The sequence below is a fragment of the Anas acuta genome, chromosome 5 (assembly GCF_963932015.1).
Source record: "Anas acuta chromosome 5, bAnaAcu1.1, whole genome shotgun sequence".
NCBI classification, from domain to species: domain Eukaryota; kingdom Metazoa; phylum Chordata; class Aves; order Anseriformes; family Anatidae; genus Anas; species Anas acuta.
Window position 1 is genome coordinate 58,337,817 of NC_088983.1, and position 22,000 is coordinate 58,359,816.

Genomic DNA, 22,000 nt, shown 5'->3' on the forward strand with positions numbered 1-22,000 from the left:
AAAAGCACATTGATTCTTCCCATATACAAACCAAAGAGACTCTCAAAATGAGCTCAAGCACCTGCACTGTCTGTCTTTATTCAGTAATCTCTAACTACAACGAACAGGGTAAGAGGCTGAGAAATTTGACCTTTATACATGAAGCAATGATGTATGAGCAATTGGTGGTTATCCTAATTATCTTTCATTTAAAATTACTGGCCACTGATTTTGGAAAATAATCTTTAGTACGTATATGGTGCTTTGTATTTTCGTTACATACGTGAAGTGTATTTGATTGGGTGAGCAAAAGTAGAATACAGTGCTGTCAGCAAATACTCAGTGCATTCAGTCAGTGTACATGCAGCCCTTCTTCCTCTAAAAGACTGATGTTTCTGTACAATTCCTTAGTAGAAAACTAATTTGTTAATAGAAAACCAGACATGGTAAAAGCCAATTTAATACTTTCTAAAACTCTAAAAAATAAAAATAAAAAAAAAACTATATTTGTTTGCAGGTACAATTAGTAAGCAGACTACTTATCGTTGTTTAACTTTCATTTAAGAACTAGCCAACACTATGGTTTTCTATTGTATAGTTCTATAGCTCGTGAAGGTCAGAGTCAAAAGCTTAAACTCCAGGTTCTTCTGAGATAAAGGCACTGAGCTTTGCAAAGTTATGCTATTATCCCTGGTTATAATCTTCACTGACTTCAGAAATAATTGCTTTGCTTAAACAAAAAGGAAGTCTGATTCTAATTTGCTATCTAGATCTACATTCTTATATTCTTTTTATAGATTTTTGAACAAGTTATCACTGGAATCTTCCTTCACTCAAACATAAGTGAAAGTTTTATCTTACTTCGGATATCACAAAAATAATTTATGACTAAGGAAACAAAACCTTTTGTCTCACAATATATTTCTTTGCGACAGCTGTGGTATTTCACTGAAAGCACAAAAGCTGTGATGGTCTGGACTGCAATCAACCATTTTTAATAGGAAATTTTTACAGACTTTTAATAAGATCTCCTAGCATAATTTATGGGGAGAGGTTTTGAAGTGAAGAGGCATTGTTTGGCAAAGTGTTCTTCCTCTAATCTCAGGAAATTTAAATAATCGAGTGCTCATTTCCTCTAAACTTAGGATTTCTCCCTTAAAAAAAAAAGGTTAAGAAAAACACCTGCTACACCAGCAGCAAAATAAGTGCATCTAGGGTCCAAACACAGTATATTTCTAACAGCTTTTCAAATGCAAAATGCTCCATGTCAGAACATAATATTATTAATAGCAACACAATATTGAACTTTGTCTGTTAAATTCAGGATATTTAACAAATACTTTCAATGCAGATAGCATGCTGGTCAGGACAACTGTATTTTGTTTTGTTATGTTTTGTTTCAAACTCATATAGTTAGGTGGATTAAGTGGACAGGCACGCACAATTTACAAACATTATAAGAAAACCAGAGAAGCACCAAAAGTTATTACACTTACTGAGGCTATCCAGAATTCCTCCGATTACAGAACTTGGTTGGGAAGAATAAGGACAACAGGCTTTCACTGAGATTTCTGACACATCTTGCAGGAAGACACTCAAAGGGTATTGCAGCACTTTCTCTTAAGTCCCAGACAGAACTAGGGGGAAAAAAAAAAAACAAGCAAACAAATAAAAAACAAAACACATAAGTAGGAAGCACATTTCTATATATCAATAAAGTTAATCAAAGTTCCTGAACATAAAACAGCTTCGGTCTGGCTAACTGGGATTTTGGATGAAGTTCTGATTTTTTATTTTTACCTTTTTGACTTTTCTGGGTAACCAAGTGTCCGTATTTCTGACTTTGAGTAACAGCTATGCTAACTGCGTTCCCACACTCTAGGTTGGTTAGAACGCCTCTCCCAAAGGAGAAGGAAAAAAAAATAAGCACAAGGAGGAAAAGCCTTTAAAGGAGGGGCTCATGAACAGCCCAGGTACAGTTGCGGTACCCGGGACTCACCCAGGTCACTGTGTGCTGAAGACCTCAAGAGGGCACTCAGCACAAAACATACTGCATTCCAAAAGTGAAAGGTGTCTACAGTTGTGTCACTGGCCAGTTTCCACAAAAGGCAGTTATCCTTACCCAGTTTTCCAAACGATCCACTCATCATTTATCTCCTCATCAGTTCAGTTTAGATACAGAACTGTTAAAAAAAGAAAAGAAAAGAAAAAAAAAAAAAAACTGTAAAGGGAAAATAAGCCATTATTGGATCAGTGCTTCTTTTCTACATTGAAGAAGATCCCTTTCATTAATGCTTTTAAGAAATGAGGGTTCCTCAGTTTCTAGAGTCAGCCCTAAAACCTTCCTTTTTCAAAAGCTGTCTGTTGCTTTCAAAGAGTTATTGCCTTCAGAAATATTGCTTTTACATTCGAGGCAGGCCGGCCAGAATACTGCTTCTTCAGACTCCATCTCTCTGGCCTGGCTACGGAACCGAAACAAAACCCACCCAGTTTACAACGAGTGCCGGTCAAAACTCATCTCCTGCCTTCAGCAGCCGAGACCTAGCGGGATGCTTCCTTCCCTGCCCGTGCACGCACCGGGCAGCAGCCAGGTCTGTGCCCGTCGGGGCTGCAGGGCACTGACCCAGGCTCCGCGCTCCTGCTGCAGCCCAGGCGGCCTCTGCAGGGCTCTCTGGCTCCCCAGGCAGAGCCTTATCCCCATCCCCGGCCGGTTTCTGCACTGCCTTCACAGCCTGCAAATGGCATTATAAACAATTGCCTCGTTCCCACAGAGATGTCATTATTCCAATAAAACTGAAACCCATTCTTCTACCACATCCTCTTTACATCGGTAGTTTCACAAAACGCATACTGCCCCTTTTATATTCAAAGTGGACTTCCTGATGCACAAGTTCAAACTCCAGCTATCATCTATCATCTTAATTCTTCTGGGACAAATAAAGTATCATGCAACATACCATATGTGGATATTTCAGCAGAGCTCTTTAGAGGCATATCCTGTCTACTCCGTGTGATCAATGGTTATTTTATGTTTGTATATTTAGAATAATGCGCGGCAAACCTCCATCTGGGTGCACTACCTTAAGAAAAAAAGAAAAAAAAAAAGAAAAAAAAAAAGACATTAAGGTTGGGAGTCAGTTCCTGATGTGACTTGAGCCATTTCTATACTCTAGGGCATCTAGGGCACCTTCTACAGAGGAATCTCAGGCAGCGTGTGTAGCCACGCATGATGTCCTAAAACATAAACTGGCACTAAACACATACGTCAGCACCTGAATCTCCCGAAGGTCTGGGGCAGCCCCATTCCCCACTGCACTAGATGCCAGGTTACCTTTGTTCTCACAGGGCTCTGTTAGGCAGCACTCGATGAGAGTCACCTGCACTTTAAAAACACTTAAACACTCTGAAAATCAAATCCCACCGCAGATTAGGCACACAAGGGAGAGACGTGTGTGAATAACTTTCAGAGATACGTTGTAGATAATCAGCAGTATTACTGCTGATCTACATATTACAAAAGAATTGTAACACTACCAATTGGCATTAAAAACAGCTTTAGCAAAGACACCTTGTTGGTTAAAGCAGAGTTATTACATCAGAAATACTGCCTCAACTAGAGTAAATTTGTTTGCCAGGATTTGCATGGTAGAAAATTTAAGAAAAATGAATCTTGTATTATTTAAAAGTAACACAAGCTTGTAGATGAGCCAAACCAATGTGATTCCTGAACGCTAATAAAGGCAATGTGGGCCCTTAACAGGCAGAATGGGCTCAGTGCTGTGGAAAACACAGAAGCAGGTGCTAGAGCTGCCCTGCTTTTCAGACTGGGAAACTGACTCCAGGTGTTATTTGGTCATGCTTGTAGGCATGAAAAGAGGCGGGTGAGATTGTACTCAGCAGTCTTATTAACGTAGGGAATTTAGGTAAGTTTTTAAGATGGCTTTATTTCTGCAAGATATACTGGATACAGCAGTAATAAGGCGATGCGACTAATAATTAGCTACTAGTTAGCCTTTAATAAAAGGTTGAAACTGCTAGTGTTTTTAACAACTTCTATGTGCGTTATATAAAAGTTGTATTAGAAGTATTTCCTGAAATGTTTGGTGGGGTAGAATAAAAAAGGGTTTTGAATAGAATCACCTTATGCACGTTTCCTATGATCCAAATGTGTAGAACTCTGAGTATAGAGCCGAAAGCCATAAAGGCTGTGCTGAAATCCCACAACATTCCCTCAAACTTTCGATTGAGACTTTGCTGCAAATTGCCCAGTAACTCCATGACAGATTTTTTTTTCTGTTCAGCTTTTTGTAGAAGGGATGGAACTTCCACTTCCCAGCCAGTGAAGCCAAATTCATAAAAATTTGTTTTACTGAAGAAGAAAAAAATTTCATAAGGAATTTCCATGACAACAAATATAGGACATGCTACTTTTAAGCATTTTCTAAAGAGTTTTCCTTTAGTCTATAAATCCTTTGAGTTCATTGTCAATTGCTGGCTGTTCCTAGTCACCTTTCAACATATTGGCACAAAGGTTATGGAACTCTGTACAAACTCCAAGGTTGCCATCAATACTCAAAGAGCCTCCCAAGTTTGCATAAAAGATTTCTGAATACAGACCACTGAGAATATCAAATATCAATGCTAAAGTCCCTTTTTAATCACGTTTCCTTATTTATTGCTAAAATCTAATTTGTAAAGTTGGGGCTAGACGAGTGTTTCACTAACAGCCAAGTCCCTCTTTGCCAAATGGCCTTAGCACACAGTGGTATGACCAATAACCACCTAACTTTTTGCATACTGCAGATTATTTATTTAAACTCTTGAAGCATAAAACACCACCTCCAGCCCCAGCGCACTATATCTCATCTGGTTATTTTACATCGGGGACCAGGCTTTACGGAACATGCTCTCAGGAAGGCGGTTCACACGTTCTAGTGCAAACAACGCCAAACACAGCGCCTGAGCCGCAACCCCGGCTTTACCGGAGAAATCAGTTCAGAGCTTTTTTCCTGGCACTTCAGGACTCCATTCCTGGTTGCCAGGTGCTATTTCTCTGAAGGAGTATTTCAGCGGTTCAATGGTTTTTAGAGCAATTAAAAGCTCCGTAACTACTTTTTAGCAGTACTGTTATGTAGCAATACGAGGCTACCTGAATCCTGAATGATTCAATGTTTTTTAGAGTAATGAAAATCTCCACAATTACTTTTTTAGCAGGACTCTTACGTCGCAACGAGAGGCCACCTGTGAACCTTTTGCAGTAGGAATTGCCCAGCGCTTATTAAATAAAAGTCTTTGGAAATGTTTTAAGGCAGGCAGTTGCGACTAAGGGCTTTTTTAAATGACTTTTTATATGCCAGCGACTTGGGGTTCTGTGGGTTGGAGACACGGGGATAGCATCAGGGCAGCCCCGCTCCGTGAGGGGGACGCTGACGGAGCCCCCTCAGGCGGCGCCTCAGCCCCAACGGTCGCCATGGGCGCGAGGCGGGGCTGCGGGCGGGAAGGGGCGGGAAGGGGCGGGAAGGGGCGGCTCCCCCCGCCCTCCCCTCACCGTGAGGGGAAGCGGAAAAGGCGCGGCCCCGGAACCCTCGCTCCTTCCCTCCCCTTCCCTTCCCTTCCCTTCCGTCCCGGCGGCGGCAGCAGCGGCGCCATGAGCGTGCCCGCCTTCATCGACATCACGGAGGAGGACCAGGTGCGGCTGGGGGGGGGCCGGGGATCACCGGGGGGGCCGGGCCGGCTCCGTCCCCGTCCCCGAGCGGCCGGTGCGGCGGAGGGGCCCCCGGGGGGGGTGTGAGGGGCTGTGCCCGCTCTTAGCCAGCGCTCTGTGTGTGTGTGTTTGTGGCAGGCCGCCGAGCTGCGCGCCTACCTGAAGGGCAAGGGCGCCGAGATCTCGGAGGAGAACAACGAAGGCGGGCTCCACGTCGACCTGGCGCAGATCATCGAGGCTTGCGACGTGTGCCTGAAGGAGGATGACAAAGGTTTGCTCCCCGAACCGCCACGGGTCTGGCTAGGCGGCATCATCGCCATCAGTTCTTTCCAATAAGCAGCTGGGCAGAGTTTAGGGGTGTATTGCGTGTTTTACACATCGACACGTGCACCTCTATAGGATCAGAAGTGCCTTCCTACAGCGTGGCCAGATAAAACCTGCGTCTGCGCCACTCCTCCCCTCCCCAAACTCCTTCTGATCTCTTGGGAGAGATCAGAAGTGGGGCTAGGCCGTGCTCGTTGGGAGGGCACGTGGAGCTTTATCTCAGAGCTTTCTCTCTGAAAAAAGTGAGTGGTGGAGTAAGATTCGCTTCTGGTTAATGGCTGTGGTGCTGTGTGGCAAATAGGTAGCAATAAAAACCAAGACTGCAGACACCTGTAACTAGAAGTATTAAGGCCTAGGCATTAGTTGGTTAATATTGTCTGGAAACACTGGGGTCTCTCAGCAGGCAGTACTGGTTTTGAGCTAGGATATAAATCCTTAGAATCCACACTGCTATGGGTTAGTGACACTGATACTGCAGTAGCCCGAAATGATCTTTCTGTGCTGATACAAAGTTCCATTTAGAACTTCTACCTGTAAAAATAATTGCTGATTATTAATAATAAGTGTTTGAAAGAACGTAGGGTTTATCTGAGGAATACATACAATTATCTTTCATTTTGCCTCTTAACTGTAGGCAAATGAGTATGAAATACTGGGGAACCTTATTGCAGTGCTGTCTGATGTTCAGGTGTCATTAAGAGAAATACATATTTGCCATGTGCACTGAATTTTTTTGTTGTTACACTTTCTGTAACTGATACGTGGGCAGGCTGTGAGCAGAATACCTGCCAGAGCAGAATACCTGCACATATTTGTGCAGCATGTAATGCCGTACTTGAAAGAGGCCACAGAGGCCTCTGCGTGTGCTTTGTTCTTCTGAGCACTTTTTCTGTGGTTTGGGTTTCCCTTGCACTGAGCACTAGGTTAGGATCCTTGCTTTAAAACAGTTTTCTAGATGTGCAGGGGAAACCCACTGCTTTATTTAAAGGCCAAAACCTGAAGCTCCCCTGCCTTCTCTTCTGGGTGAACAGAGAATTTGAAGCAAGTCAGATACCAAATGTCAAATTGTGTTTTTACCTGGCAGTGGTAATTCTTCCTTTAAATCGACACGTGTTAATAAGAGACCACGTCTCTTGATCTCTTGAACCAAATCTCTTGAACATTCTGATGAATATCCACATTGGTTATGTTGGCATCTTATCCCTTACAGTTCATGCCAATGCTAAATAAGCGTTCCCAGCAGAAGGAACTCTACAGCACAAAATAGCTATTGATGATGGTTGCTGCTGGCAATTTTAAACAGCTGTGTATTTCGTTTTGTGCAGATGTTGAGAGCGTAATGAACAGTGTAGTTTCTTTGCTTCTTATCCTGGAACCTGACAAACAGGAAGCATTGATTGAAAGCCTGTGTGAGAAACTAGTAAAATTTCGGGAAGGAGAGCGCCCATCTCTCAGACTGCAGCTGTAAGTATTCCACAGAGAAGCTGAGATAATGGTGTCTTGCAAAGTAATCCTTCCTCTAAAGAGAATGGATTGTTTCGTGTGTCTCTGGAAATGAAAGTGTGGGGTGTCTGTTGCAGGAAGCACAGAATTTTTGGCTTCTCTGCCACGACCTGTTATAAAATTGAATGCTGTTACAATTCTTCATGGACTTAAGGTGTTGCCAGGTGCTTTGTGTGTGCTACCACGCATCTGGACAGAAAGTTATTCTGCGCTCCAGTGAAGATTCTCTAAACCTTTTAAACTCAATTGTTTGTTGTTTGTGGTTTAGACTGAGCAATCTCTTCCATGGCATGGATAAGAACACTCCCGTGAGATACACGGTATACTGCAGCCTTCTTAAAGTGGCCTCCTCGTGCGGTGCCATCCAGTACATTCCAACTGAACTAGATCAGGTAATTAATTATGGTGGTGCATCAAGGTATAGCCATTGTATTAACAGTGTTGCATCTCACTAAGTATTAGTCAGAGTTGATACAGGCCATTTTTCCCTTCTGTAAATTGCTAGACACTACTGAAATAAGAAATGTAGAACATGACTTCTTACCTTTTAAAGGTCCGTGTCCAGAATCTAAATCAAGGTGCTGTTTATTTTCCATCTCTGATGCTGAGCATAGTTAGATGTGTCTGATTCTTGTAATGACAGTGAGAAGCTTTGATCAGGAATTGGGGCAGCGAGTTCTTGTCCCTCCCTCTGGAATCAGAATGTATTGGAATCACATGGAGAGCACAGACATCTGGCCTTGTCATGGGAAAGCTTCCAGGCGCTGCATGGGGAGCCTGAGAGACAGAGGACCCACAAGAGAAATCTCTGTGAAAGATCTCTTGAATCCTTTTCTGCTTGAGAGTAAATTAGGAGTATTTGCAGTTTGTTGTTACCTGTTTTCCAATGCTTCCTTTTCACTTGTATTCTCCTTAGGTCCGAAAATGGATTTCTGACTGGAATCTCAGCACAGAGAAAAAGCATACTCTTCTGAGACTGCTGTATGATGTCCTAGTAGACTGCAAAAAGAGGTATAAAAAACAAGTAATAACTGCATCTTAAATCAATCTATTGCAAGTGATTTTTAGTAAAAGTGTTTTTCGTGGCATTTTAAAATGAACCTGTACTGATAATTCAGTCCTAAGGTACCCCCTTTTTTCTGTTTTTATAAGCATTGTTGCATTAAACCAGTTTTTGAAGTTAGTAGTGAATTAGCTACAAACCATAGACTCCCAAAATAAAACTATTCCTTTCTATAAATACTAATCTTCAAGCATTGTAATGTTGTGCCAAGTTTATTATTTAATTGCACTTTTGACATTTCAGTGCATGGTAGTGCTATCTCTTAATGATGTTGGGAGGCTTATCAATCACAGTTAACAGGATCGGTCTTCTGTATAAACATTACCTTTAGGACAAAGCTTTCCACTAGTCATCAAAATTAATGTCCGCAGAATACCTGCTTGACCATTTTAAATCATTATCCTGAATCCTAAGAGGTATCTTTGATCTAAAAAACTTGGCAGACCAGTGTCTTCTGGCATGCAAAATAATGCTGTGCGTACTGAGCCTGTTAATTAGCCTAAGTCTTAACTGAGAGCTGTCATCAGTTTATCTCAAGTACCTGATATCGAGTACCTGGTATTGAGTGCGTTGGCCAGGGCTGTTGAGATGGGCTGGTACTTAGAAGTGATTTCAGCATGTAGTTCCACAGCTGTTTCAGCCTATCTACATTGACCTCACTGTAATTTGGGGGGAGAAGCGAAGCAGCTTTTCCTATGCTTGCATAGTGTTGTATTGCTGCAGACCTGTTCCTGTCCTGTCCCTCCATGCACTGGAACCAGTGTGTGTGCAAGTGTATGTGGATTGGACTAGGGAGGTGACTTGCTGAAAAAGCAAGTGTGTGGTGCTGTCGTAGTAGGAGGAAAGTTTCTTCTGGCAGGAGAGTTAGTTTATTTGGGCCTGGTGAAATTGTAGCCTGGAAATGCTGTGTCAGCATAGCCGGATCGCTTTTACCTCACCTCCATTTAGGGATGATTAATGGAGTAGTTACACTGTGAGTTATGTTACTGTGATTTCCTGTCGCTAACATTAAAATGCTTTTGTACTGATAGTATTTTATGAGATTTCAAAAATATTAATCAGATCTTGTATGTGGCATAGCACTTAGTTTATTTTAGAAATATGCTGGTATTCCGTAATGCTCGTACTCTAAACGCTTGGTTTACTGAGAGGTTTTAACTAGTTTAATTTCCATACTTAATAGCTGACTATTTTTAGGTAGTCTTGTTATCAAATCTGTGAATTAAACTCGTAACTTTTGTTTTCAGTGCTACTAGTAACCTTGCTACCAAAGTTACTTTGTAGTTAACTGCCAGATTTCATTAATAAAAACACAACACTGCTCACCAATAATGGGTGACATTTTTTAAATTAGGCATTTAAAAACTTTCAGTAACTCTGTAATATATTACTCCTGCACTCAGTGTCCTTACCATCTGTTGCAGTGAGCTTTGCACTGAACTGAGCGGTTTTTCAGAGTACTTATATTTCTCTCCAGGAAAGAAAACAAGAAGTGACCCTAGCACCTTTGACCTGGTTCATTCTCCTGGATCAGTGGGCAGTATTTGCCATAGTATGGGAAACTCACAGCAGCATTCCAGCTTTTGCATGCAGGAATGTTGCTCTACCTAGCAGTTTGGGAAGATAAGGGGGAAGTGAAAAATAAGCAATGAAAATCCTACCTCAGTTACCACATTGATTTATAATAAAGGAAAAAACCCACATTGTTGAAAGCAACGGGATTGGGTTTTTTGGTTTGTTTTATGTGGCAGAAAAGATGGCTTTCCAGACCTAATAGACTTTCTCCAGTGGATAGCTCAGTAGTGAACAGCTTGTGAAAAGTAGATACACAGATGTTAAGTTTGTTGTTCCTTTTCCTGCAGTGATAAGTGAAAGCTTGTTTTATTAAATCTTTTCCAGTCACTTTCTGGTTGAAGTTTCTTCTTAGTGATGATCAAAATCATCTTGATCTCTTTGAAGAAGGATTCTTATCTTTCCCATGATCAACTGAAGAAAAATTGGTGGTGGTGGCTGGAGAACAGATGGCTGCGGTGGCTTGTTTCTGAGATCTGTATTTGTTAGCTGAAATTTGCAGGACATTAGTTACTTTCGCTGCTACTTATGATCCTTGTCATAAAGGTTCTGTAATAGTTTTGTGCCTCAGCTTTAATATGCAGCATTTTCCTAGCTGTGTTGGTATGAAACTGCAAGGTAACGCAACCTGTTTTCCAGGTGCAAGTGAAGTTTTGCAGTTTTCCTGCCATTGACCTGGCAGGATTCAGACTGGGGTGAGTCTTGTCCAAGTTTACATTCAGACAGGTCTGGCAAGTCTGGTTATTTAGCTGTCTTGCTAGAAAAGTGTTCACACTTAAATCTTAAGTGAAATCTATGCTTAGCAATGAGCTTGGGTGAAATGATGATCTGTATCACTGCCTTAAACACCCTAATTTATAGTACTAGTCTGACACTGAATAGAGTAAGATGAAATAATAAAAGGAATAGAAGAATTCTGGTGTATTTGCTGAGGCTTACAAGGCTTTAGCACAGGAAGTTTGGGAGTGATTGTCTTGTAGCATTCTGATATTTCCTAGAAATACAATATGCTGCTTCTCCCCCTTCAAAAAAGGGGGGGAGGGATTGCAGATTTCATTTGAAGTGAGTGAAAAACAGTTTTAACTTTTGCTACCAAGGGAGGGAGAAGAGGAGGAAAGTTCCAGAAATCTAACATAGTTTGAAGTATATAAGTACAAAAATAGAAAATTTATATTAAATGTGGGGACTTATATTGTTAGGTCGAATAGAACATCAACTGAGCCTCTTTGTTTGAATCCCTCTATAGTGCAAGTCCTATATTAAAATGGTTCTTTGTCTTCACTAATTATTGAGCACTGATAAGGCTTCACTAGTGGAGAAATCAGACTGTTGTAGACTGACACACAGGCAAATATTTCTTGCATGTGTAAAACTGTGTTCAATTTCACTGATACAAAGCTATCAGTTCTACGCATCAGTATCAGTTGATGCAACAAAGCATAGGCCAACCTCTTTAATGGCAGAATCTTAAATATTTTGGTCAAGGTTTCTGTTCAAAACCATTTGGGAATAATGGCTGGCACCTGTAAAACTTCTCTGCCTTTGGTACAAACTGTCTTTTTACTCAGTGGACATCCAGATTATATACGATACTGTCTGTTTCCCATGCTTTGCACTGCACATAAATGATATCTGCCGAATTTTCTAGGAGCACAAAACCTCACCCTATAGAGAAATTGCCAAATAGTAATACTGAGAGTTGTAAAATTAATATCCATGTGAACGTAGTCTTTGGACTATAAAAACCATGCTAGCTTGTGCTGCTACGTAGGATAAACCCATATCAGCATGGAAAATTGTATAAGTCTATCAGGCCACACTTGTGTACAGGTTTTGGCTGGAGTACAGTTAATTTTCTTCACTGTAGCTTGTATAGGCAATGTTGCTTTATCTGGAGTTCAGTTACTTTCAGGGAAGAGTTCAGCTTTACATTGTAACTCACAGAGTGATATCCAGCCTTACTGAGACAGTATTTCTGTCTAAAGGGGACCCCAAGTATATGTGCAGAAAAGCAGCAGAACACTTGCCAGTCTGTCTATATTCACTGCATGTGTTTTTTGCTGAAAATTTTGTGAAAAAGCATGAGAAGTTAGTGTTCTCAATAGTGGTGAGAACCACTGCTTGAAAATAAATCAAAGTCAGTTAAAATTACAGTATCTGTCTTGGAGCTGGTTTGCAGCAATGTCAAGGAGCTATTTAAAGAAATCATCAGGGCAGACAAGACTGTGGATTTACTCAGTTTTCTTCAAATGAATGCTTTTTCTAAAAGCTGTCTGTCAAACCAGTGTTGGAAGCTGCTTCCTTTGCAGCAGCCTAAGCCAATCTAATTGCTGGCTGTGTAACTTGATCGATGAAATGAGCAGCTCTCACTCTGAATACTTGGAGAGAATCTGTGAACGAAGAAAAGGGAGCTTTTACACAGTCACTTTTCTGACCATAAATATTCTTTAAGATATGCCATTTTACATTTGAAATAAACTTTGCAGTGCTACTTATTCTGCAATGATTAAATCCAGATGTGCATGAGAAGAGCATTCTAGTGAACCATATAAAGCTGTTCCTAGCTCAGAGAGCTTTTTCCATAACCAGCAGGTAATCTATCAATTTAAGAGAATGAAATGAAGGGTGAAGATAAACATTTTGTAGAACAAGAATTGAAAGAATACATCTAGTTAATTTGTTCTCTCCACTAGAATTAAAATGGATCATCTACCTCTTTTCAAGTGTAACTTAATTTGACCTGTAACATCTTAATGGAATTAATCAAATATTTGAGTGTCTTGTTTGAACTTTTTTTTTCCCCAGAAATCCTGAGTTAACTTTGTTTTTCTTTCATAGCGACACTGCAGCAAAAGTAATGGTGGAGCTATTGGGGAGTTACACAGAGGACAACGCTTCCCAGGCTAGAGTTGATGCTCACAGGTAGTACTGACTTCCTAGTTCCCTTACGTGGCTTTTTCTAAATTGCTGAATTACGTTAATTGCCTTACTATTAAAGAATATTGCATGTCCTGGCAGGCAAGGGCCCTCCCGTGGCCCTTTTTCTATAGCATAGCTGACTTGATAAGGAGTTTATCTGTGCAGCCTGCGGTAGGTTAGCTTGTTTCCAGGCTGTCAGGTTTACTCCACTGCAAAAGTGTGCAGGCATACTTGTGCTTACCGCTGAGAAAGAGCAGCCTTGCTAAGAAGGTTGTTTACATCAACTATGTTATCAAAAGTTTAAAAAAATCTGAGAAGATGTCAATTCCTCAGTGATTATTTGATTATCTAACTTAAATACTTTTTTTCAAATGGCACTTTCTATTGAAAATAAATTCTTGCTCTTTGCTATTAGCGAGGACTAAGGATGTGAACTGCACAGAAACAAAATTACTTGGTGGACATGCTGGGAGTGAAGATGATTCTTAATTTACTTTCCCCACAGGACAAAATGTGTAAAAGCTTATTTTCATGTTCTGTCTGTTGTTATTACTCTTAGGAATTAGATATTTAATAAGTCATGTAGATATTCTGGGTGTGTAATAGCTTACACTTGAGCAGCAGGAAGACGAAATGACTCATTTTGAAAATTAGAGCGTCTCCATAAGTAAATGAAAACTTTAATGGCTACCACTGAGGCCTTTTTACCTCTGAAAGAATGTGTGTACTCTGGGTTTGCTACAGCGCTGCCTCTGTGCAGACTAGGTTCTTCTGGATGCATGTTATGTGGTAGGGTCATGGTCTAGGCCATTGGTGCTAGTGTAGCACTGACAACCTTCTAATGTGCTGCCGAACAAAAGCTTTCATCTAGAGTTCTAGAAACACTTTAGGAGTGTTTATAGTCTGGAGCTGCAACTGATAAATCATAGGTCTTGCAGTGTTTGGTACTGAAGATTTCTCTGCTTTGTGTCACATGTTCCAAGTATAATTAATCTTCCTAAACGACTTAATTCTATGAAGTTTTAGGAGAACAGTAAAAATACCACAAGGAATGAAGATCTGGCTGGAAACAAATGCATAGATGGAAACAGAAGGTTGATCCTGTAGCCTTACCACCTGGCAAATTTTATTTGTGATATTGGGCAAAGTACTAACAGTTCCTGTTTGTTTGTTTTGTTTTTTGTCTGTTAAATGAAGATTAAAGTTACCTAGGAATGTGATACGCCTTATATTTAAGAATAGTTGAAAACCACAGAATATTTCCTAGAAAATCGAGAAAAACAAATTTAATTGCATTTAATCATAAAAATGTGTATTGTTGTAAAAAAAAAAAAAAAAAAAAAAACTAAAATCTCCTTTTCTAACTAGATGCATTGTGCGAGCATTGAAGGATCCAAATACCTTTCTCTTTGATCATCTTCTTGCCTTAAAACCAGTCAAATTTTTGGAAGGAGAACTTATTCACGATGTAAGTAACTTTGATTTTAGCAAGTTGGTTTGATACCTCTTGAGTGCCTCCTTTACTGGCTTCTTTGGAAATTCATCAAAGTAGTTGTCTGTTGGCAATCTGCAATGTACTTTTGTTATTGCTTTTAAAATTTTTAAAAAATGTTACATGTAAAACGTAGCGTGGATAATAGAACATTCCCCTTTAGAAGCATCAGAGTTACAAATCCTGTCTTTTCATGAATTCCTGTGGCAAAACTACCTTTCAGGTTTGAGAAAAGAAAGCACAGCATGGGTTGCCCTTGGCTGGTGGCAGCAGCCAGAATTTTAACTTTTTTTTGCATTTGTTTTTCAGTTTAATAGTAAAGTGGTGTTTATATATCTATCTGTGCAGCCCTCAAGAAGGGAAACAGAAAATGTTTAAACTGTTCATATGCTTGTTTTCTAGCTTTTGACAATTTTTGTAAGCGCGAAACTAGCATCCTATGTCAAGTTTTATCAGAACAACAAAGACTTCATTGACTCCCTTGGTAAGTTTTCAAATCATTATGTTTCTGACTGTTTCCATGGTTTAAGATAATAGAACCCACAAACTGTTTCAGTTTCAACAGAAATACTGAAGCCAGAGAATTTTAATGGGATTTTTTTTTTTTTAAACACTGGATTAGAGTTTGTAGAGTCCTGCTGGTTCAGAAATGGACCATCTAAAAACTATGGCTTCTTATAGTAGGACAAGCATTAGAGGGGTTTGGAAGATGACTATTGTCTCCTAACTTGTTTTCATGTAATCCTTTTGGGGGCGAATTTGTAACACGTTGCTACCCTAGGCTAGGTGAGAGATTACAGTTTTCCAACAAAAACAGCAGCTGGTATAAATCTTTTTTATGATCAGTAAGTTTACAACAGCAAATACTTTTCCTGAATGGTAAGGTAAAACATGCAAAGTACAGTGTGTGCGTGCACGCGTGCGCTGATGCATTAGACCTCGCAAGCCACAGTCTGTCCCAGTTAATTTGTTTCATCACATGAAGCAATGTGATGGAATGTTAATGTCAGCACCCTCTTTATTTACACACTGTGGAAAAAAGGAGTAGTAATTAACACTTTGACACTCCCCCGTTGATGTGTAATTGACTGTTTCAAAGGAGCACTGGTTCATAAGCTATTGCATGCATTAAAATTACGTTTTTTATATTCCAGCTTTTTAGGACAGGGGTCAGTGACAATGCAGAAATTGCTCAATGATGCAGATTTTTTTATTAGTGCATTAAGGTTTTGACATATTGGTAATGAATAAATGTTTCCATAAAAATCTGATTATTTTTTTTTTATAACTTTGATTTTGAAATGACATTTGAACACTAACTGAATGCATTTGAAGAAAGGCACGGTTTTGCTAAAACCAAGTTTAGTGCAGCCTTCTAACATGCATTATTTTGTTTAATGGAGTGTGGTATAATTCTGAGAATAATTACCTTCAGAGCTTTAAAATGCTGGTACTCTAGGTATTAAAATGATGGAAACAATGACTTTTTTGTGGATAAATTTAGCAGCAAGTTTCTGGTAGTTTGTAAATGTGTATACGAGATAAGCATGTCTTTTGTCTTTTTATTTGAACATGAGTTGTGGGAATATTTTATGCTTTTCTTTCTTAGGGGAAAATATTTTTTGTACTGTACTTATTTTTGTGTGTTGAAATGGCTTGTTATTTGCTGAAAATGTATTTAATTTAAAAAAATGTATGCAATATAAGTTAAATGTATGCAATATAAGTTACGCATGGGGTAGCAAATGCATGTCATGCAACAGTCATGATTTATTTTGCATTGCCTTCTTGTATCTAGGTTTACTTCTGTGAATATACAGTCTGTATTTTAAATATATCTGATATTCACATTATTCTGGTGAAATCCTTAGATACCTGTGTAACTGTTTTTGAAATGCAGACTTGCTTAAACTTACCTTGATTTCTCACCTCCTTTATGGTATACTCAGGACATTTTGAATGTCTTCAAGGCAGAGATTCTGAGAGATCTAGAGATGCTAGAGGCCAAGGTAGAGATTCTGAGGCAGTTCAGACCTGATTGCTAGGAACTTGGTTTACTTCTTCCAGTTATGCCTTTTAAAAACAATAGCAATTTGGTACAGAAAACAACACAATTAATTGATGAGACATTCCAGTATTCTTTAAAACACCTAGATCTATTTCCCCCAAAATAAATATTTTAAATTATGTTCCTTTTCTGGATCAGGACCAATTAAAATGTCTATGAAAGCTGTGCAGTGAAGGCTCCTACAGGTGGCATCAGTTTGTTACAATTTGTTGTTTTATTAATGCTGACAACTTAGGCCAGCAGTAGCATTATCTGTGTCAACTGGATCGCCCTAACATGTCCACATTTAATCTGGTATTATCAGCAGTCTTCTTCATAAAGTTAATCAGCATCTCATTTGCATTTGTTAATTAGGGTTAATGTGTGCTAATTGATTTTTTCGATGCTTGTAGATTTCCATTAAACCCAGTTAGGTATAGTTTCTGATGCTCCTCATTTATATGAATTATGGTGATCACATTTTTGTTGAATTGGTGCCAAACAGGGAGCCTGCATCATAATTACAGCTAATTAACACAACATGATGTCCTCTATTAATGTGCTTTCCTATTAGAGTACGGATGTTATAAATTCCAAACTTAAATATTTACTGAAGCAACGTAAGTGCTTATAACGTCATTCCAAAACAAAACGATTGCTGTTCATTTTAAAGAAACTTCCAACAAATCTTAGTTGGTGCCTCAGAGAACTTAATTAAGAAATGCCTTGGCTCATCCATGTGTCTTAACTCTGTTTACCTAAACTTAATCAGTAAAACAGGTTCTGATGTAGATGTGCAAGGTTCAGTTTCTTGTGCTACTATTCATACTATCATGTAACAGATGAACAACTTCTACTATCTGTTCATATGCTCTTGAAGATCACACTTTTGCTACCCTAGATGCCACTTAGTGTTTTTATACTCTGGTATAAAGTTATTCAGTGTCTAAGCATGTGTTTATGGGAGAAAAATGTTGTGTTGATAAACTACTACAGAGTTGTTGGGTGTTTCTTTTTTAAGCAATCAAATAAAAATGAGTGGTACTGTAGGAAGGCTTTGACATCGCCAGTTATTTTTCATTTGTTTTTGTGCTGCTATTCTTCCAAATGATGCAACTGAAAAAAAAACTTGTATCACTTGTACTCTTTCCATCTAAATTTCTGTTACGGTGATGTTCTTCCTGGTTATCTATGCTTCTACATAGGCTTGTTACATGAACAGAATATGGCAAAAATGAGGCTACTTACTTTCATGGGGATGGCTGTAGAGAACAAAGAAATATCATTTGACACAATGCAACAGGAACTTCAGATTGGAGCTGATGATGTAGAAGCATTTGTTATTGATGGTAAGAACTGTAACAAAGCACTTTACACAATGCTAATGAACCATACCTTTTATAGTCTTCAAGGCTGGTGTTAAATATGCAGAGAAATACTTTTACATTTCTGTTCTAAGATAAATATCTGTAAAATTTTGTGTTTAAAGACATGTACAACTGCTGACACTTCTATGAGTGACTTTTCCTTTTGTTGATAGATATATTTCAGATAATTCTTTATAGAACTAATAAATTGTTTGCAGATTTGTCATCTGGTTCTGTTTGGTGTCATTAAAACAAGATGTGTTTGTAGGGGAGAGAAGTTTATAAAAACCATGCAGGATATTGCTTTAATAGATTGGCATCAAACAGTGAAGATACACGTATGACCTTCATCTTGTTACATCATTTTGCTTTTCTGCCTATTGGACAAAAAAAAGTGAAAAATATTAACTGTTTTTTTTCAAGTTGTATTGATCCAATTATAAAGAGGTTTTATGCAATTTAATACCTTAACGCTATTGTGAAAATAGTGCTCAAAACAGCATTGCTTTTTTTGCAGCTGTAAAGACAAAGATGGTATACTGCAAAATAGATCAGACACAGAGAAAAGTAGTTGTCAGGTAAGAGAATTCTTCATAGCATTTTGTGGAACTTAGTGTGTTCTAATTATTTCACTTACAGTTGTAGAATATTTTAACTAGAAGCAAGGTATTGTTCCTATCAGTTGCTGGTAGTTAAATAGTTGCTATTTATCATAATTTTATTAAAGCTCAGACTGAATGTGATTAGCTTATTTAATGAAAGAGTCCTATTTTCCAGCACATTTCATTTAATGACCTAATAGTGACAAGAATACTAATGAATGTTGTTGCTTAAATATTTGGGAAGGCTACAGATTTCTGTAGCTGATAAAGTGTAGCCCTTTGTATACAAAAAATAAAATTTCCCTATTCATGTATGAGAGCAAAGTAATGCTATCAAAGAATTGCTAGGTGAGCATGACATCTAATAATCATCTTCTAATTTTGTTTTACTTCTCTAGTCACAGCACACATCGGACCTTTGGAAAGCAGCAATGGCAGCAATTGTATGACACTCTAAACACCTGGAAACAAAATTTGAATCAAGTGAAAAACAGTCTCCTCAGTCTCTCAGACACTTAAAAAATGACCTAGAAATGTCTTACTACAGATAATTTTTATTAAAAATTTTGACAATTTGTGAACACTTCTAAAATGTATGCAATTGGTTTATAGAAGCCAAATATTTTAAATTGAAACCAAAAAAAGGCAATAAAGCTAACAAGGGAGAGTATCTTCTGTTGATTTTATTCTATAATTAACAATATATAACATTAGCAATAGCGGTTTCTTTTGTTATTGTTATTTAAGTTAATAATATGAGGATCTTTCTTTGGCAAGAGGTGGGGGAATGAAGGGAGGGTAATCAGAAAAAAGCGTGTGTAAGTAATGTGAAATGAGAGTTTCCCTCATGCCCTAAAGGAAGAAAAACATGAATGAGTTAAAAGTGAAACTACGAAGCAATATCTGCTGCCATATATTTGAATCATACCTGATGCTTTAGTGCTGAAAGAGGTATTATTTAGACAATATTTAAATAATTCTGTAGTAGAGGTAAACAGATAATTTTCTTCATCTGCCACTTAGAGTAGTTCTAAGTTATTATAAATGTTTATAGGAGGAGCTATTATATTTTGAAACAGTTGCAGTGGATTGTTTGAAAACTGAGTGAGCAGTCTGAGAAAGAAACCAAACAATTATTTCAGTCATAAGTTCTACAGAAAAAAGAGAGGAATGTAAAGCAATAGTTTAATATTACTTACAGGTTTATTAAAACTTTAACTTGTGAACTTTAAACTTCAGGCAAAACTTGTAACAAGTTGCATGCAGTTGACTGCAGAAACAGAACTAACTTTTAGTAGGAATTCCACCATTTTTAAACAGAAGAGGTCTATACTTTGTATTGAACATGAAAGCACAATGAATACATACCATATTCTATAGGAATACCTTTACCACTCTGGTTTATGCAAGTGATTTATCTGTGCCTAACAGACACATACATACTTATAGCTGCTGCCACTGTTCTTTATTCTCTGTCTTCGTGTTTTCTTTTTCTTGATGAACAAAGTCTCTCCAACTGGAGGAATTTCTCAATTTCTTCTATTTGATTTTGTATGTTAGAATTATGCGTAGAACAGCTGCCTTCATCTCCAAGCATTCTTTTGTTTTTTGCTGGAGATACAGTTACCTGAGAAGACTTTTGCTCATGTGAAGCAGTAAATCCTTCTTTCACCTGACAGAATAAAAATGTAGCAGTTAATAATCAAAGAAGTCAGGTACAAAGGTTCAGATTGTATGCTTAATGTTAGCAAAATTTGACAAGGAAATGTGAACAGAAAAATGAGTCAATTGCAAAAAGTTTTATTTGAAATGCATGTTTCAGCTTTAATCTTGAAGACTTAATATACTTTTTATAAACCAAAGCTTAATGTAAGTCTTAGTACAGAAGAGTCTTATTTAAAAAAGACAATCCTGCCCTAGAACGCAGACTAGCAAAATAAATAGTTCAATTAAACAGTTTAATGTTGCAATTGACATTTCCATTGCTATGCAGTCACTTGATTAACAAAACCCAAAATCATGAGGTTTATAGTGTTAACTCCCTTTCTGCTTAGCTTTACAGATTAGAAAGTGAACACCATTATTTGCAGTGAGGTCTGCAACCAGGTGGCTTTGTACGTTGAAGATCTTGTTCTCTGAATAGTTTTAGTTAGTATTTCATCAGTATTTCATATATACCCTGATCAAGCACATGACCACAGAGTAGGGAAGCAGTGCTGAGTTGACCCCTCCTACCTCAATGCTGTGTGGTTCCTTGCAGCCACCTCTCTGAGCACAAATTCACAACAAAGCATGTTACACAGGGCCAGCATTGCAGTGGCTGCTTGGGATGTGGAAGGGGGCGTCCAATACTTTGCATGTGATTCTGTTACAGGGACGGTGAGGTGAGGCCTCCTCACTCTGCTCAGTTCTTTTTGAATATTAGGCAATCAATCGTGCCCCCATCAATTGTAAGCCATGGTCCTTGTTTTTAGCAAACCTGCCTTTAACTTAGTACATATCTAGTTCCATTAAAGGAAAGGAAAATTAAGGCAGGAAGATGTGTAGTGGGACAGCATATCATTAGGTAAGCTAATGATTAGTAAGTTTTCCTTCCCTAGCACACAAGCATTTCTTTAAGTTTGAAACACTAACAGTAAACAATGCAAATTGTTCAGTTAACCTGTTGCACCTACAATGTTATTGCCATGCTGTTGGTTCTGATACTTGGTTCAGCAATGACTAATCTCTGTTTCAATGAGGAAGTAACATCCAACCTGTTAATTCCACTGCTGTACACGTCCACTCTCCCATTCTCTTCCCCCCAAGGCCTCAGACAGAAATAGATGATACTTCGCTGCAAATCACTGATCAAAATGCACATGGGACTGCATCTACAGCCCCTGCAGCCCCCTACACATGGAGCTGCATCTGTGCTAAACTAACTATCCAAGAGAAAATAAACCTTTAAGTCTTACACGTCATACTGCCAATGAAATAAAGCCATGCCATTTTACTAGGATTTTACTGAAGACACCAAACATTTAGACCTCTTTGGAGAAGTAATTGCAACTAGGTAACCTATATATATAAACCCCATTGTCACAGACTAATATTAGAAAAAAATCAATGTCAAACTAAAAATCCTCAGCATTTTCACCATGAAATACAAGTAAATATAATGCATCTTACTGCCCATGCTGAAGAATATGGAAGGTTCTCTTTAATACCATGGCAGACGCATAAAAACTTATATTGCTGAATAGCATGGCTACATGGTTAATGACTTGTGTGTAAACTGAGTTCAGCACTCTTGTTCATCCTTACCTTGGGGCTCGGGCCCCAATACAAGCAATTAAAGCTGTTCAAGCCCTAATACAGCAATTAAAGCTGTTCAAGCTCCACACAGAGTAGGAGAGTTTAACAGATCTAAACGCGTAGTGTGAGCC

The 22,000-nt window shown here is 38.6% G+C and overlaps 3 protein-coding genes across 4 annotated transcripts in view; 1 reads left to right on the forward strand and 2 right to left on the reverse strand.

Annotated features, from left to right (window-relative positions):
• WT1 (WT1 transcription factor) overlaps positions 1-1,902 on the reverse strand; it is an 83,570-nt gene extending 81,668 nt beyond the window's left edge. For both annotated transcript variants that reach the window (XM_068685067.1, XM_068685066.1), the window contains exons 1-2: positions 1,780-1,902; positions 1,476-1,616 (exon numbers count right to left, since the gene is read on the reverse strand). The gene's annotated coding sequence lies outside the window, so the exon portion shown is untranslated. The remainder of the gene's footprint in view (positions 1-1,475; positions 1,617-1,779) is intronic.
• Positions 1,903-5,498: 3,596 nt separating this feature from the next.
• EIF3M (eukaryotic translation initiation factor 3 subunit M) lies at positions 5,499-19,242 on the forward strand. The gene is made up of 11 exons (XM_068685082.1): positions 5,499-5,668; positions 5,822-5,954; positions 7,333-7,471; positions 7,779-7,902; positions 8,427-8,521; positions 12,984-13,067; positions 14,433-14,532; positions 14,959-15,040; positions 17,809-17,952; positions 18,488-18,548; positions 18,971-19,242. The coding sequence occupies exons 1-11, from the start codon at positions 5,627-5,629 to the stop codon at positions 19,089-19,091; spliced, it is 1,125 nt and encodes a 374-aa protein (XP_068541183.1). The 5' UTR covers positions 5,499-5,626; the 3' UTR covers positions 19,092-19,242.
• Positions 19,031-22,000, reverse strand: part of CCDC73 (coiled-coil domain containing 73) — a 54,635-nt gene continuing 51,665 nt past the window's right edge. Inside the window, exon 18 of the mRNA XM_068685087.1 lies at positions 19,031-20,244. Coding sequence (XP_068541188.1) covers positions 20,038-20,244 — 207 coding nt within the window. The 3' untranslated portion in view covers positions 19,031-20,037. The remainder of the gene's footprint in view (positions 20,245-22,000) is intronic.

Coding starts and splice junctions, on each gene's coding strand:
- EIF3M (XM_068685082.1), top strand. CDS start 5,627: ATGAGCGTGCCCGCCTTCATCGACATCACGGAGGAGGACCAG. Junction 13,068..14,432: donor GCTAGAGTTGATGCTCACAG/GTAGTACTGACT, acceptor TTTTCTAACTAG/ATGCATTGTGCGAGCATTGA. Junction 17,953..18,487: donor AGAAGCATTTGTTATTGATG/GTAAGAACTGTA, acceptor CTTTTTTTGCAG/CTGTAAAGACAAAGATGGTA.